General features: G+C 33.3%; 1 protein-coding gene across 4 annotated transcripts in view; it reads right to left on the bottom strand.

Annotated features, from left to right (window-relative positions):
* Nucleotides 1–19,236, bottom strand: part of LOC107164322 (uncharacterized) — a 149,772-nt gene that overhangs the window by 26,642 nt on the left and 103,894 nt on the right. For all 4 annotated transcript variants that reach the window (XM_089222304.1, XM_015512095.2, XM_015512097.2 and 1 more), the window contains 2 exons: nt 13,602–13,707; nt 1,622–2,106 (listed from right to left, as the gene is read on the bottom strand). In XM_089222304.1, the coding sequence (XP_089078430.1) occupies nt 1,622–2,106; nt 13,602–13,707 (591 nt within the window). The remainder of the gene's footprint in view (nt 1–1,621; nt 2,107–13,601; nt 13,708–19,236) is intronic.

The raw sequence follows: 19,236 nt of genomic DNA, 5'->3' as shown, positions 1-19,236 counted from the left end.
TATTGCTAATAGTTAATATTAGATCAATCATCCATATTAATAATTATTATATTATATAACAAAAATAAATTATTTTACAATTTGGAATCCCATTAAATGTTAATAAATAAATATGTATACATTATAATATTACTGTATTTCTGACATAACAGTTACGTAAAATGACCATAGTCCATTTATTGCAATATAAAAGTCCATTTAAATAATACATTTAATTTATTTAAATAGATAAGAAAGTTAAGCACCATACATTAAAAAAAAATCATAATTTGGTATTCTTCAAAAATCTTAGGCGTGAAATATGAGTTGCAACAATTTTATACTATGATAGGAACTGAAACCATTTTAAAATAGCATAGCATCTCATTCGATCATCCACAGTTATATAAAACGGTTTATAGGGGTTAAGAATAAAACAGTAAAAGATTTAATAACTAAAAAGCTATTTAAATAATAGGGGATTTCTACTAATCAAAAATAATTAGAGTTTAATTAAGTATGGTATTTCAATGATTTTTAAAGATGAAACATACGTTTACCGTTACACATAAACTACAACTGATAACTTCAACAGTTACGTGCATAACAATGATAAAAAAATAAAATACAAAGCCAACGATTTAAAATCTAGCTCGATCTATAGCGTATTACAATACATAATAATATAATAATACTATACATTGTTATTATTTTTTTTTTTTTTTTAAGAATAATTATGTTGGTTGAAATTTTAAACAAATCTGATTTAAAAACTACAATGGGAACCTATTAATATAACAACGTAGGTAACATTAATATTATGAACTTCGGACTGTCAAAAAACTTTCATTGTGACTGGAATAAGAGAAATGTGGGTTCTACGAAATGGTCAAATGAGCCTTTTCGGACTTTTTTTGTTGGATTTTAAAATATTATCACACTCCCCCCCCCCTTAACACACTAAATGGAACGAAGTCGAATGCTATTGAAAAATCGTGGCCATGTTCAATACGAAAAAACGTTAGAAACGCACCGTTATGACGGGCAGGTGGGCAGTAGAAAAACCAGTGCGAAAACGTTAAAGCAGAACAAACAAAATAAGATGTAATCTAATAATTCCATATAAATATGATATAATATTCATATTTCACGTGTATATGTAATTTATTCTGCAGATACAATAGTTTAATTAAAAACAGAATCAACCCGACCGGCGCTGTAAGTCCGCTTGGGATTGGATACACGATTATTGGTCAAAACACGTAGTACGTTTCCACAGAGGAATTTTTTGCTTTTCGATTAATTAATCAAAAATCCCGACCAGACGTAAAAGTTAAAAACTATTCGCGCGTCACGGCGAGGAATGGCGGTGATGGCCGTGATACCTATAACCTTATTACACACATTATAGCTAGTATAACCAACAATAGAATTTGAGGAGACGCAATGAACGGAGTACCCCTTCTTTTTCAAAAATATTTTAGCGTATTCTTTTATAATTGTATACTTTTCAATAAAAAAAATTAGATATTTGCAATTTTTTTTACACATTTGCATTCGCTCTTAAATTTTTTTCCAATTCAAACATTATTTTACTAAAATGAATATTTTTAAAATATTGTACTGCAGTCGTGGTACATACCTGGGTGGGTTGGCGGGTGGCTGAAAATGAGCCGAGGAAGAGGAACCGCCACCGCCGCCGCCCCCGGATGACGACGACCTAGCCATGGCGTGCGACGTGATGGTTGGTTTCTTAAAGGACGCCGCGACAGTGGGTACCGCGGATCCACCACCGGAAGCGGGCGACACGGATCTCCTGGAAGAAGACTGTTGTTGGCCGATCACTGCGGCAGCGGCGGTGGCGGCGTGATGGTGTGACTTTGCCGAAGCTGCAGAGACGGCTGCAGACGACGAGGAGGGATAAGACGGTGCCGACGAGTGGTGGTGTTGCATCATACCGGCGACGGACATCGACGATGACTGCGGCGGCGGCGGAGGGGCGGGACTCGGCGGCATGCCGGTGATTCCGCAGCTGAACACCAGGTCCAAGTACGGTTTGGCGTCGTCGAATGAACCCAACTGACTCTGGATCAGCTGGCTCTGTTCATCGTCGTTTGCGTCGTCCACCTGGAACACACAGTGTAAACGAAAAAATTAGAACGTGGTAGGAGAACGAGGTGGTGGTGGGTATACGTCATTATAACACGTTATACCACCACTACTACAATAATACTATATAATACTACCACTACTACTACTACAACTACTACCACTTTTTAGTGCGGCTTTTACACGGTACAGGTATTATACAGGGCGATCAGCTGTATCCCTCCCCCCCACCATTACAAAGAGCCCCGAGACGTAACAAGAGGGGCGCAACTACAATCGCTTTCCTCAAACCTCTCTGCTCATACGTCACGCGCTATTATTTTACAATAGTATATTATATTATATAAATAATATTGCCAAGTATAGGTACAGCTATAGTACAGTGTGCACCGCGTGCAGGTACCACCGAGTGGTGGAGGAACAATATTGGATAGAACTTCATCTAAAAGGGGTTACCTGTAATAACAATAATATGACGTTACGACTTTTAGTGTGTAATGTGTATGGGAACTGGTAAGTATGATAGCCGGATAGAGAGGGTGTGAATCCATATGACTAATAACTATGCACTATATAATAATTAATATTACTGTAAAAGACCCAACAGTTATTGCAAACATGTTTTTGTCTTTTACAACGAATATCTACCAACAATAACGTAATTATTATTATTATTTATTTATTTTTACTTATTTCAAAAATATAAATGCAAATGTTAAGCACTTAATACTTAAATATTAACAACGCGGACGTCACGGACCTAACTTTTAAGAAATCGTTTTTTTTTTTGTGACCTTTTTTTTAAATATTCGTTATTGATATCGATTCGTCTTAACTTTACTTTCGCTATATAATTTAGCAATATATCTACAAACAATATTTATTTTTATAACAAAATACAATTTTATCAAGAAATCAGCAAAATTGGTTTCAGAAATTAATTTACATCCATGGATTATTAAAATCTAAGTATTTAGAATATAAACGGATGTTTTTTACTTAACCAAACAAATTATTATAATATTGCATAGATTGGCACCTCCTCATTAATAAATTTGACCTAATATTCATTATTTTAATTTTTAGGTCCACATGTTATAATAGTTGTTATTATGATTTTGTATTTTTTTTTATGTTTATTATTAATTTCAGAAGTGACTTAATGACAGACTTTAAAAACAATAGTAGTTACGTTAATTTTTACTATAATTGAAGGCTGAAGCCTAAAAATTTTTAGTATTACTATAATAATTACAAATACATTATCAACAATTATCGCCTTATTTTTCTACTCAATTTCATCTGAAGAAACAATGCAAATGTATTAATAAATTATTTTGTGAATACGATTTTGAAAATAGCAATATAGTATTAAATTAATTAATAATTATTCTAAAATGGCTTCATAATAATATTATACACAAATTAGCTGTTACTTAAAGTTACTATTTAGTTATATCACGAATGGGTTAGGGGAATTTATTTTGTTACAATTTTAGTATTTTTATTTTTATTTTTATAATATAAATACACGATAGGGATAAAAAAAATTAATTAATTATTTTCAAACAGTATAAATTATACTTACAAAATGTGATGTTATATATATACTTAGGTATAGGAAATAAATATTTTTAGAGTACAATTTGGACAAGGTTACAATTACCAATTCATTACGAATTTTATTGATTTTGATAATTATCTAATTATTATAAAATAACCAGAGTCCAATAGTATACGTTAAGTACGTTAATTAAAGTGTTGAGAGTAAGTTACTGAACTTTTTTTTTCACTAAAAAAGAAATGTAATTGACAATATAGTAAATCATACCTATTAAATTTCGATTGAATGTATTCATAATATAATATTTATTTCGTAAGCAAAATCATGATAATATAATAAATTACTATAAGACTAAGAAAATAAACAACAAGTAGGTATTTTTAAGTTACATTTAGCTGATTAATACAAATTCCCTTTCATCTACTTTTGTAATAGTATAATATGGCGCAAAACTTTTAATTTTGTACAGTACAATCGCAATACTCATGGCACAATAATAATTTCATGGTGAACAAACATAATGATGTTGCTATTTCTTGCTAGAATCTTATTGCGTGCAATTTTCCTTTTTATAAGTGTACATTACTATCAGTAGTTTTAATTACATTAAATATTATAGAATTAAACTTCAATTTAAAAATCATTTCTGCCGTTTAATCATTGTTAATAATTATAAAAAGAAACATTGAAATGGAACGAAATAAATAACTAAACCTATTGATAGGAATTTAGAATTCAATAAATTAATATTAAAAAACCAACAATATTGAAAAAACGTATCATAATATTATACATACAATTAATAAAAAGCTATTTCTTCCAATAATAGATACCTATAAGTAATAACTTAATAAGTAACAGCCTATCTTAGCTGTATTCATATGTAATGTGTATATCATGTTATAATAATAATTATGAACATATTTTTTCCTCTACAATATAATATTATGTAATTGCATACCACAAAACACAAATGCTTTTTTTAATTCAATAATCATAATAATGATAAATAATAATCATAAAAAACATATAAGTATAATTGTACAAACACAGTTATAATATGGCATGACTTCCAATGAATAAACCGAATAAAAATTGATTATTCAGTCTTAAAACGAAAAAATGTCAGCAAGTTTGCTCATTACTTTTAACATATAATTATATTAAATAAAACCTAGACAACTACCCACAATAAAAAAAAAAATGTGGCAAAAAATTAACTGTTAAACAAAATAATGTTTTAAAAAAACTGCTAGTTCTTTCAATAAACAATAATTTATATATATATTTTTAATATAGAACATACAATTCGACTATTATATTTTAAGCTAAACCTAAACCGAAGTGTACATTTTTGTTTATGAAATAAAAAAATTGAATCAATACCTGTAATATTGTTTATAATAAATACATGTATTACCCACGCTTTGAATAAATTGATTCAAGGTGAAGAAAATTGATGTTTTGTTCTTAATAATTTTTATTTTTTAAATGACAACGCAGCAATAATAATACAATAATAATGCGTTATCTGTTGTCCAGTGATTCTATATATTGATGTTCAGTTGCCAACGAAGGCGAACAATTGATGTGCAAAATTTGTGATTTAATTTATACATACACACTAGACATAATAGTATAGATGCACACAATTTTTTAATAAAACATGTCAAGAAAACCGATTATGTATAAATAAATGCACATCTCACATGCGAAATCGTTATGCATTACTATGAAGGCAACGGCGATATATAATAATATATATAGATCACGGTGCTCAATAACTCAAAGTGAAAGAATAAAGAAGAGAAACCATTATTGTAATGACTAAATATGACGATAAGCCCGTTTTGTATCCAATGAGTGGCGGGTAGTAGTGTTCGTGAGACGAAGCTCTTTTCGTTTTTGCGTATCAGCTCCGTCACCTAGTTTTTTAACGAGCAGGATCGATTATAATAATAATATTATGCTCGTATTATACAAATGAATATAAAATACTTTACTGTATAACGTTAAGTCTAATTGAATGAAAAATATCAATAACTTTTCGAAAACCGCAAAACTACAATAAAAAAACTGTGAGTAACGAGACCGCGTCAGACAACAATAATAATAATAAAATGACGTTAAAAACGCGAAATTAAAAAGCGTAATTATTGATTGTGCAAAGTCAATATGAATTAGGTACGACACGAAACGAAATAATTAGGTGTACCTAGGTACTCTCCAAGGCAACGATACGAGAACATGAACGTAACAACCCCGTACAATGATGCACATAGGTGGTACTAGGTGTTCATAGTAATAATCTATTGTAATATTATTCAGATATTATTCGATATTCAGTGTGCGGCACATTTATTTTACATAAGCAAAACAGGCTTTCTTCCTACTACCTATATTATATTATTTACGTACTAAGTCATACTCAAATAAAATGTATTGTTAACACACCATACAAAATATTATTCAGCCAAAAAAAAAACGTTTATAATTAACCTTGTTCGCGTTTATTATAATGAGGATTTCTAATAAAACGTTTTTCGGATTTTCATTATTGGCAGTCTATTGTGTGCGCTTCCGTGAAAAATAACAATACGTACACATCCACAGTCTGCAATATGCGCGTGTGTCACACTCTTGCGGTCGGTGCGAAAAAAAAGAGCCATCAAAATCGTAATTATCGATTCAAGTATCGAAATTCAAAAATATCAAATGTTTTCTGAAACTATATAAATGGAAGATTTTAATATTTGAAAACACCATACTAAATAAATTAATGAACGCAATAACCAATCATATGACAAATATAATTTTAATATTGAATAATGTAATAAAAATAATATTTTATTTCGTCGAAAGTAGTAAACTACTTTTTTAGCAAGTACCTATACAATAATAATAAATGATTCGTTAAAAAAAAAAAATTATTTTGGCCCAATCAGTGTTCAGTGATTATTAGTATTATTAACGGTTTATAATTGTTGATGATTGCAGATGAAATGATGATTTAAGAAATTTAGGGAATTTAAAGAAACAAAGTGACCTAGGGTCGGGACCATAAATTTGAATTTTTAATTTAATTATTAGTAAATTAAGTATCAGTTTACCAAACTTCTTCAGTAGGCGATCTTTAAGATATTACAGTCAAATATATTTCCTGCCACTGCTCTCGATTCATTATTAAATTTTGCCAATTCTTCGCAGGCTTAATCTTTTCTACATAGCTCCTAACCTGATCTTATGTTTTCCGTAAAAGATCCATGAGTTTCTAACTTTGGCATATTAAGTTAGATCAGACGTACTTCTTTTCTCCATTCGATAATGGTCAGCCCACTAAAGACGTATCTTTCTAATTATTTCCGTACTATATATCTGGCACCGGGTGCAATTGCTTAGAACAAGACTAAAAGAATTTCTCCACAAGGACAAATTTTAAATTACATTTAAAACACTTAAGTGCTCGACTTAGGTTTTTTGGAGAACGCACACGCACACGCATAAAATCAAAAACAGATATTTAAATAAATGATAAAAAAAAAAAAATCGTTCAACCTAAAATATGAAAACATTTTTACTATCCATTGTTTTTTTATTGTATTCGGGTTGAAAGACCTTTGATTGTATACGCATTAAATGTTGTTACAGCCCGCTGACAAGGTCGTGTATTTCTCGTTTAATTTTACGAAGGCGAAATGAAAAAATTACCACTTAAAATTAAAACAGAATTTATATCTAAACACATTTAACAATACTTTTCTTTAGAGGTCATAGTAGACTTATCGGTCAATTTGTTGCGCTTCATTCGCAGATAGATGAGTCTTATATAGTTATATAGATACGTTTATAGTGTTAGAAGCAACGTTGATTCAACAACAACGTATTATTCTTATTCTTCTTCTCCTTCTTATTATTATTATTATCACTATAAAAGACTATTAGCGCTATCACAATTTTGTAACAGTGTAGGGATAGATATAAGGAAACCGAGTGGGATTGTACTTATGCGTAAGTGTAAAGACAAGAGCAGGTTAATGATCGTTCGTATTATGTTATAATGTACACAATTCAGGATTTATTTGACACAAGGGTGAAAAGCTAACAATATAATTTTTACGACAACACGTTCAAAGCGTGGGAGGCGTCTTTTTTAATCACGCGTGTTTGCCATTTCTATTTCGTAAATTAACGGTAATAGTTTCATCTATCGTTGCGTCAGAATAATTTAAAAATAAATGAGGAAAATACACTTAAGCGTAATCTCAACACACGTCGAGCGTCGGTGCGTCAATACGAATCTGTGAATAAAAATTGTTTTACAGCATTGATTAATATGAGACATCACGTGACCTGTACAGTGTAAACTGCGCAAACCCATATCGCGGATAATATTATTTACCGATAATATTATTTAAACGTTTTGCAAACATAATTCATTATGAATAAATAGCGTTAACTATTCAGAATGCAATACGTAATTATTGTTACTTGAAACATCTAAACGTCTGTCTTGCAAGATGTTGAAAAATTCCCAAGACTATCCTGGGCCATTGCAATACTCTTAACCTAATTTTCATAGGATTTCCCATTAATTATTTATTAATAACTGCTTGGAGACTGATGGAGCATATATTATTTACAAATTTGTAAATCTTATATACCTACATGTACTTTAATATACTTCGAACACGAATTTTCTGAAATTAACATTTAGTGGAAACTCGTGTCAAAATTAAGTTGCGTAAAACAATAAAGAAATAGTTTACTAACAAAACTTGCAAAAGTTCGGAGAACGAAAAGTATACTGTACAGTTTTCAGTTTCTAGAAATATGTGATTACAAAGCATTACTACATTACTATATACCAATACTTTATTGTAATACATTATTTGATTTTCAAGAAATCCTATTCTCACGAATTCGATTAAATTTGAACGGATTATTTAAAATTTAAAGCACTACGAAATGCACTTATCTATAAACGAACTACGAATATATAAAACAAAAGCTAATGCGATTGCACATAAAAGTTTTTAAAACACTACACATGATAGTATACATGTATAATATATAGTCACTATAATTTTCATACATACATTGCATAAGACAGGTTGTATGTATACGGGTTATTTAAAATTAAAGCTTAGAACAACTTTAATTAAAATTCATGTTCACAAATCACGATAGACCGCATAAACTGCAGCGAACAATTAATATAACTTACAATTTCATGTATGATGTATACAGAAATGCCAAGAATATTCTTTGTTCCATTAATAGCTGTGTTGGTGTAAAGATGTTATACAAAATAATTACAGCAATAATACATGCAGCGCGTTTGATGGACAATTATTGAATCAGACTATAGATTTATCAATTTTTTTTGTATTTGTATTGAAACAAGTTTCAATATTATTGTGGTTGGAAAATTTTACTGCTTTGATTCGTGGCATGTGAATTGCTACCGACACTGCAACTCGGACGAGAACACCAGGATAAACGCGAAGTTCCGAACAAGTGATGACCTACAACTTACAAGGCTACAAGAGAGTTACAATAACACAATGGTTCTCAACGCCGGTAAATCATACACAATCGAATAATAGACATAAAGTATAACATGAATTATGTGCAAGTAACAAAAAAAATAAAACCATTTTTTGATGATAAAATCGAAAAACTGAATGACACATATAATATAACTGCGTCACTAGCCAATTTCTACTACGTAAACAATACAGACCTCTACCATCGTTATAATAACATAATAATAAAATATGATATTTAACAATTAAAATCATAATGTTTGGTGAATGAATATGATTGACTATTATAAATAACGCATAAACGTCAACCGTGCACACGTTTATATTTATTTTGTCATTGTTCTAAACCAATTGTCGTTGTAATATTAGTTTGTCGAATATAAACGTCAACGCTGAAACGATTTTTAGCGAAAAAAAAGGCGGAAAGCGAAGCAAAACGGTTTTTATCCAGTCAAAATGCACTGATGATGGGCACGTGGCAGTTGCACTTTAAAGTAGAAATCTTAAAATTGCCTCTATAGTTCGGAAACGGTTTCCGGTTTTAATAACATTAAGGGGCCGTTGTCTCCATGACACATTTCTATTAACTTCGTTTCGTATAAATGAATTGGCATTAGACAAAGTAATTTATGTGCCACGCCCCACCGACGACAAATACCAGCAGCAGCAGCGGATAATAATTAGATAACAGCCGAGGGAGAAAAAAATCTTACATACACCATGATAGTGTAGTAGTAGGTCAAGGGGATACTACCGCCACCGCTCAGACACGCTCGAAGAAAATGCTACTGTAATTTATTCATGTAAGAAAAATGTTTTTGATAGCTGACTAGAAATATCTTACACGGCTACACAGTTACGCTGTAACACACCGTATACAGAGTTGTAAACTATATATACTAATATACATAATATTGAATTGGTTGATGCTAGTATTGCTAGTTCTCTACATTAATTATTTAAAGATATCATTGTGGCAATAACAGTAGTGTAGTAGTAATAGTAACAACAATAATTATTTAAAGAAAACACGAACGTCTATACTCTTAAGGTTACTTCAATGCACATAATTCGCTGCAATGTCTCGAATAATGCGGTTTGTGTATAATAATCATTAATGTTGCGTAATGCATTTAGGTCGACACAATATTATACAAATAATAATATTATTTTTTTCTGACGCCTGTGCGCCCAATGAGGTATATTATTACGTTGAAGATAGATTAAAACCTTTATTGAAATATTATTCAACTAAAAGCAATTAATTTAAAGAACACCAAGGTACAAAGTACCTAACCTAACTACGAAAATATGCATATTAAATACAAGTATAAAATGAACACTGGAAATAATGCATTATATTTAAATTAGCAATCGTGGACCATTACGTACTAATACTTATATTAGTCTACGCATCAGTACATTACATTATAATGAGTCTAAGGTATAGCGTTAAGGTCGGATATTGTTGTTGTTACACGATGACAACAAATTATTTTTATTACCTTAATGGATTTAACGCGAACGTAACACTCCGAAGTATTTTATAATACAAATAATGTAAGCATCGATTAAAAGCGTTTAACATTGAGAAATTAAAAACTTTCAAATAAATTAGATCGTTATACGAATTTATGTAATATATTATAAAATTAAAGAAGAAGAAAAATTGTTCACATTTATTTCTAACTCAGATTACATTTTTTGCCGCATAAGCCTTATAATTTTCGTTCAGAACGAACAGATTCTGATTTCGCATTACTGCTGTAGTGTATAATAATGTATATACATATGACTTTAAACATGTGGCACGGCGGCAGTAATATGATGCAGAAGCGCGTACAGCAGATCGCAGATACATAGTATTTTATTATATATAAATATATAATATACCTATACGATATGCCTATGTTATTGGGAATAGACTTTACTGTCTTTGTAAACGAGTGGAACGTGTGCGGGATGACAAAATAACTTTCGTCGTCGTCGTAGTCGTATACTCTCGTATATTGCCAAAAGAAAAAGAGAGAGAATGATAAAGAAGAACTCAAGACATCATTACTTATAATAAAAAAAAGAAGAAAAAATAACCGGAATCGGAAAAGAACAAATATAAATGTGTCTACCTATTTAAATCGAAAAGATCACGAGCTCCGCGTGACACTGAATATATTTTATCCGGCGTACGGTCTGTGCGACTATATAATATTATTATGTACTGTATTATTATAACTACTCGTCGCAAGCTGCAGCAATGTTATATTTTAAAAGTACGAATGATAATAATATGAGCAAGACTATGCAAGCAGGTATATAGTGGTTGCCGGTAAGGTCGTCGAAGGGGATTTCATTATAAAAACACACAATCGGCGAGTCAGCTGTTTATCGAACGTGTATAATATTATATTACTATTACGACCAGATTCGTACAGGCGGTGTACAGATAAATAAAACTATCCCAAGTATACCTCGGGGTATAATGTACGTCTATATAAACATATAAAGGTGCACGTGTATTTTTATTTCAAATCACAAAATAAGAACTTTGCTCAAAAGAAAGAATATAAAATATGTATACGTCGATGAATATCTAACGCCACCCTCGACATTACCACGGTAAATAAAACAATATTTGATCACAACCCTATCACCACCCCCAAATCTCTCTCACCATAGTCAACCGGTTGTTGTGTGGGTTATGGGCGACATAATTGTGTTCCTTTGAACCCTGCATCAGCATATATAGTATATACATATATATATCATATATAATATACGTTTATCGCACATTGCCGTCTCAGTTTTGTGTAACCCTATCCAACCCAACGTATTTCATAATAACATGTATTACATATACATATTTCAATATATATGTATATTATCCTTGGGGAGGGGAGGGGGGTCGTCGTCGTTACTTCGTACGCCAGTGTAGGTCAACGGCCGGCTGAAATCTCGCGTACGGCAATATAGATAAACAAGTACAAGGGCCACTGCACGCGCCTGTCGCATATATACGACTACCTATACAATAAATTAAATAAATCCATCCTCTTAAATGTATTATGATATCACATATACAATATATATATACGGAGTATAAATCAAAACTGGTCAGAAATCAAGTTAAATCCATTATAAACTTGTGTCTTACGGTATTTATATTCATAATACTGAACACTGTGTTTGAGTATCATGCATATTTTTCGATTATAAAAATTATTCCATAAATAATTCTAAAAATTATGGCTAACGAAATAAAAGAGTTATGTGTTATCAATTCCATAAATATTAAGTAATAAATGAATCATATATTATATCTCACACGCTTGATAAAAATTAAAAATCTATATAGTATATTTAATATAACACAAATCTTCACCAGTAGAACGATTATTTTCTTGAGTCAGTTCATAATATTTGATAATGTTTATTACCCCCATAATTCATAGTTACACAATTAGTCGATAACGTATTTAAAAAAAATAAATTCCAAAAATAATATAAATTTATAGTTAAATTTTAAAATTAATTTTTTTCGTGTACAGTGTGCACCCATTATTTTGAAGGCTTTGTGAACGGCGGTAGTGCAAAGTATGGAGTTAGCTATTAAATATTATATTAATAATATAATGAGATACAGCTACTTAAATATATACTATTTCTCCATATATCTATACAAATTTCGTTGTTCCGTCGAGTTAAGTGTGTTTGCGTTAGCAAAATATTACATTATTGTTATTGTTTCTGCTGTATGCGCTCGACGCGTAAAATTTGTCGATAAACTATCCCCGCCGCACGATGATAATGTTGTGAGATACGTATAAATTAATTTCCTATATCGTTCACCTGTAATATATTTTTGCGGCGAATACAATACGGACACGACGTGTTAATTTCCATTACACGTGATATATTACCCGCTATACTATACGGTCGTGCGGGAAAAGCATCGAGAATGTTTTTCGCAAAAAATGCTAGATAACATCTCACTTTCTTAACCAAGATTTATATCTTAGTGCAAAATAACTTAGAAAATAGGATCACCCAAAGTAATGATAAAAAGGAAATATATAGATAATATCCGCATAGCATTGGTCTTATTATATATTATATGCACAATCTAAGAATTAACCAAGGCCCCTTCTACACTTAATATCAGAGGGAACAGCAACGTCGTCAGCCGATGGTGGGGAGTTAGGACGAAAATATAAGTAAATTGCCCATTTTCTCCGGGCGGCGGAGAAAGGAAATTTCTAGGTTCTTATTCGCAACATCCGGAAGACCAGCTAATCTGTACCACACCCAAATCGGACGATACAGTATATTATATGTATGTACAAGTACAATTGAAGCGAAGGTACAAAAATAAAGACACGAAACATAATTTACAAAGGAGAAATTACCTTTACTGGAGACCCGAACAATTCTTTCTTGTCTTTGACATGGTTCTCGGAAACTTGTTGCTGTCTGGACTGCCTTTCTTTCTCTCGTTGTTTTTCCCGTTCCATTCTATAAAAATACACAAAAAAAACATATAAATATTAGCTATATTTTGAGCGACGCGTACAGATTCATTACTATCCAGACGCGTGAGATTACAAGAGGGAGAAAGGGTGAGAAATAGTATTGTAATATATATATATATAGTATAAACTATAAGCAGACACTTATTGCAAATCGAAAGCAACAACATTGTCAATACTACACCTGGCCGACTATATATATATGTATATGTATATATTATATAGCACTACATAATAAAAAGGGATTTACCAGATGTTTAGATTGCCAAAAGATTTGCATACACTAACGGTTGTCCATCACTCACTATAATATTACGGACGCGCCACGTTTTTGCGATATGGAAGGTGGTACATAATAAATTCGTTCAAAAACTTGAAATAGACACGAACGAGTGAAAAAATACCTATAATTGTTTAACTATACTCGCAGGGTCATATATAGCTAGACAACGAAGACCCAATATTACATAAATATATATATATATATATATAGGTATTAGGCAAGGAACATCTGGTACGAGAAACAGGTAATGTTTTTATTGTATATACGCAAAAGATTCTGTTGAATCCCGCAGGTAGTGTAACGAAAAACGCGCCCCCGCGGACCGGCTGCCATCCGACAACAAACCTCTGGAGAACGGGAAAAGACTTTTTCTCGTGCGCCGATTAACCCCGACCGCTGCAGCAGCAGCCACAGCATCAGAACTCGCCAGACGTCCAGACCACCGTTGCCACCGCCTGCAATACTGGTGGTGGAACCTTTCTTAAATCGGCAGCTGCCGGCGCACTACAGAAAGTGTACACACCTGACACATGCCGTGTACAGATTTCCAGGTGGCATACCTATATATACGACGTGTATACATGTAATATATTATTTACGTGTATACCCGCCGGATGCCGATGAATAGGAGGGTCAAAACTCGCACACACTATTTTCGTCGAAACATTACAACCGTCACAATTGTGTATAATATATATATATACATTCGTGGGATATAATTACCGATGGAATATATAACAATAATTTTACCAACACATTATGTTATTAGGTATACACTACGGCCAATGATATTAAAAGCGTATCCATATTTGTGTGTCAATTACGCTGTGAGTAATATACTAATACTGTAGGTAAGTACACGTAATGTGTAACGTAAGAGTAATATTACTGCATAGGCTGCAGCATATTGCTATCGTAAACCACATTTATGTAAAATAATAGGTATTTTCACATAGTCGGAACATAGTATTATGCATAGTACCTAAATGTCAATATATTTATAGAGTGAAAACCTAAAAACATAATATGGAGATACATTGGTCGTAAATCATCTAATACCGTATGTAAAAAAAAATAATACCTATACAGCTATATCTTCCATGATGGGGAGAATATTGTTAATGTTAATATTAAATGACGGAAATAAAAACAGTCAGACAGTTTTATCAGTCGTTACTCGTTTAGTTTGTAGCTTTATATATCATATAGACAGTGTTAAAGGGGTTAAAACGACGAAGAATTCGTGATACATACATATAATATATTGTATACACACAACATACCGACCACCCATTTACACTAAACTTGCATTGTTTCAAACGGAAAACCGGAGAATTGCTGTTAAATTACGAGGTCAACAACTGCAACAGCATCTGCTAAGATATTGATTGCACGTGAGCCAACATTACACAGACCCAAACACGTCTATCGGCAATGATATTCGATCGTTGATGACAACCACTAACGAGGCGACGACGCAATAAGTCGATGTAATTCACTCAAAAATCGGTTCATACTCGTAGGGTGGCTGTGTTATATATAAGTAAAACCTCCATGTCTGCAGTCCGCCAAACGGCAAAGTTACTATCGAGCCATCAGCGAGGCGCCACTGCGTCGGATACGCTTGCACCTCTCATCACTCGCTATTTTCACATCCGTCGTCATGCAGTTTTATAGCTCATCGTAATAAATAAATAACGCAAAACACGCTTTTACGCGGCGTTTTCGATGTTTACTATATACATAATATCATACATTATCGAAGCATCAAATAGGCACCGTAGCCTGGAGGTCTTGTTGTTTTTTTTAGACAACCACCAACTCAACGACCACGATCACCGCCAGCAGCACTATACCACCGACGTCGTTTACACCGGTGTATATAGCTGATATACATTTGCAGTAGGTATAGACCATATTAAATATCGATTGCGCTTTTAATATGCACACAATGTACAAAACCGACCCGAGTGTTGTAGATGTGGAAAAGAGGCGTAGTGCGATGGGTGGTGGACAAAAGTGTCTGTTATATACGGCGGTGGTGGTGGCTGTTTTGGCTGCGGTGGTAGAAGAGGCGGCCGACGTGAATACCGCCCGCGCGTGGCGCTCGTGTGGGTAATAATTAATGATGAGAATTGGACTTTTATAGAGTGGCGTGTACGGGTAAGCGAAATATGTGTGTGTGCACATGAAGCCATAAAGAACTATAATATACAATATACAGGCGCCGAGAGAGAACACGAATACCGAAGACACGGAAAATCAATAGTGGTGTGTGTGTATCCCTCATCAGAGACCGTGTCCAGTACTGAGAGTTTGTTTTTTTTTTCAAATCAACAGGGGGATTAATACTGCCATATAATAATTTTTGTTCGCCCTAAAATATCGTCGTCGACGAGTATGACGAACACCCTCTATAGTCTATAACACACACGATTGTTGCAGCGAACAGTTTTCATCATAGGCCACCGAGCCCGGATCTCAATCTCTCTCTTTACCACCCCATGGAATACGGAACCGTTTACTCAACCAATAATAATAATAAATAATATTACATAATAATTATTATTATAGTATTATGGTCATAAAAAAAAATATTACTCTTATTATTATCATCATCATCGACAGTGTTGGGATTTTATTTTTACGGCCGACGAGAAGAAAATATGTGTTTTGGACGAGGTGCGCGCACGATTACACTTCCTTCACTTACCGACAACGTTAAACAACAATTTTCTTTAGACAGAGCTTCTCTTCACCACCCGATGATTATTTCCATCGATATATTATATTACTGCACTTGACAGGTAGCGAATGTACTTCAGTGCCCGTGCGTTTTTCGTGTGATATTTAGAGTCCGGATTCATGAATATTCCAAAACGTAGTCATAATTTACGCAACACTAATTTGAGATTCGCGCAAAAAAAACAATAGGCGGATAAGACTTATGGCGCCCAAGACTGCCGTCGGGTTAATGCTTCTACCAATCGGCGAAATGGGTTTACGTCGCGTACCTACCTACCACAATGTTACCAGCGGCGCCCGACGCTCGTATAGGTATATCGTATTATTGTGATAGCGATATATTGCTGTTTTTTTTTACGATTACATGATAATATTGTTATTATTATCAATCGCAATCGAATTATTACAGTACATTGTACAATATAAATATAGTGGTGTAATGCAAGCTGTGTATGCCACTTCGATGGATGTGATTTGGGGAGGAGAGCGAAGAAAAATATCACAACGAGGAAAATTATTTTGACAACTCCGACGCCGACGCGCGACGGCTGGGCAGTGTAACGGGTGAATTACAAATGGATTACTCGACTTAAACAATTATTATCTCGTCGATAAACTAATGCCACTACCGACTCCACCAACCGACCGCGACGAGTTTTATGGGATCAAACGAATAAGCAAGTCATATTACTAAGGTTTACTTTTTCATCGTGTGGTTTACTATGGTATGTAATTATATTAATGCTTCAAATTCAATTACGATCAAGGAGAATACAGTACGGAAGGATTAACACGTCGTTTTCAATTTCTTTCGCGCGTGGACCGGAATACAAACATAATTTAAAAAGAAATATGATTTAATATCAATAGAATATCATGTAAATAATAAATATGATAAAGATATACCGCGCAGACGAATATTTATAGAGCACTTACAACTTATTGAGGTAGCTAGTTTAATGTATTGTACTCTTAATAGCCATCGTCAAACCGAATACACTCGCACAATAAAATTATTACGTACATTTATACTGACGGGCCACGGACTGCAAAGCTGGTGCGATGATTGCGACGACAATACTATTTACGTCATGCACCCATACCTATTGCAATTATTATTATTGTGACAATAACGAGGAAAGATAAAACGCAAAACCCACGATCGGCCGAACGCGCAGTGCAGCCCCACGCTCGGCAGCCACATTTTGGAAATAAAGAAAAAAATATCCCAAAGACGGTGTTATGTTATTTCTTATAATATTATTATTATTCATCGTCATCGTTGTCGTCTCTGGAGAACGAACGAGGTTCAGCAAAGGGAAGAAAACAGATATTATACCGTAGCAGTATTAGTACACAGTCGCGCTCACACACACTCGCGAGTTGGTCGGTGGCGCGAGGCGTGTGCACGACGAGGGGGAAAAGAACTCCGCTGCAATGGTCGTTGACCTCTATTGTGGCGGTGTAGCCGTCGTCGTCGTCGCCGTCGCCGATGGTTTTTCGTTTGCAGCCGTCGAAGCAACAAAGTACAAACATACGACGACGCATCGCCGCGGTTTATCTTTCGCGCGTTACGGCAGTCGAGCGCACATATTATAATAATATTATGAAGTTTACCTACTACTCTTTACCAGACCGTGCGAGTTTATTAAAGGTCGTGAAATGGACGGAACAAGTATACGTTTCGTTGATAATCATTATAGATATTCCACCTCGATAGTAGGTATACCGATTTTTATGTTATGCCAAAAACGTATTTTTTTAACCCTCCCGAAGAGCCCTCCTGACTATCATTATAAAAAACGATTCCCGCGATATGATAACGTACTATTTGTTTTTAATCTCGGCGATGTTTCTTTAACATATTACTTAGAGTTGCACAGTATTACGATCGCAGAATTTTCTCGGGAAAACGGATTTGGTCACGACGATGATGATGACGGAGTGATTAATGCGTTTTGTAAAATAGGTAATTCCGTGCTATATGCGCAAACAATGCGACGGGTATTAAAGTAAAAAGTGTAAATTAAAAATAACACTCAGAGTGTATGTATAAGACGCGTGCGTTTTCGTACCTAAGCCGATGGGCCACATGAAATGACACGAGAAATAAAACATGGCAACGGTTTTGAATCGATTCCAAATCTCTGGTGTGACCCACAGAACATAAACCGAACGTACACTATTCTTAAAAAGCTATAAAAGAAACAAATAAAAACACCAATGCTGTTTCTCATTCTTTCTTTGCAGCCTTTACTACGAATTTCCATTTTAATAAATTATACAGGAGAATTTGCCGTGCCCGAATACAAATAATAGTATATGATGTGCACGCGTAGATCTCTAAACGACGGCGGCAGCAAATATTTATTTTTAGAGTAATTTAAATTGAAAAAATAAACGCTATGGTTTCAAATCTGTAGAAATCTTATATCAAACACCAGGGTGCGTTAAAAAACACACACATAGTTAAACATAAAAACAGTC

This window comes from Diuraphis noxia, unplaced genomic scaffold (assembly GCF_037042655.1).
Source record: "Diuraphis noxia isolate RWA-SAM2 unplaced genomic scaffold, SU_Dnox_SAM2 contig0003, whole genome shotgun sequence".
NCBI lineage: Eukaryota > Metazoa > Arthropoda > Insecta > Hemiptera > Aphididae > Diuraphis > Diuraphis noxia.
This window is presented reverse-complemented; position numbering and strand designations above follow the sequence as displayed.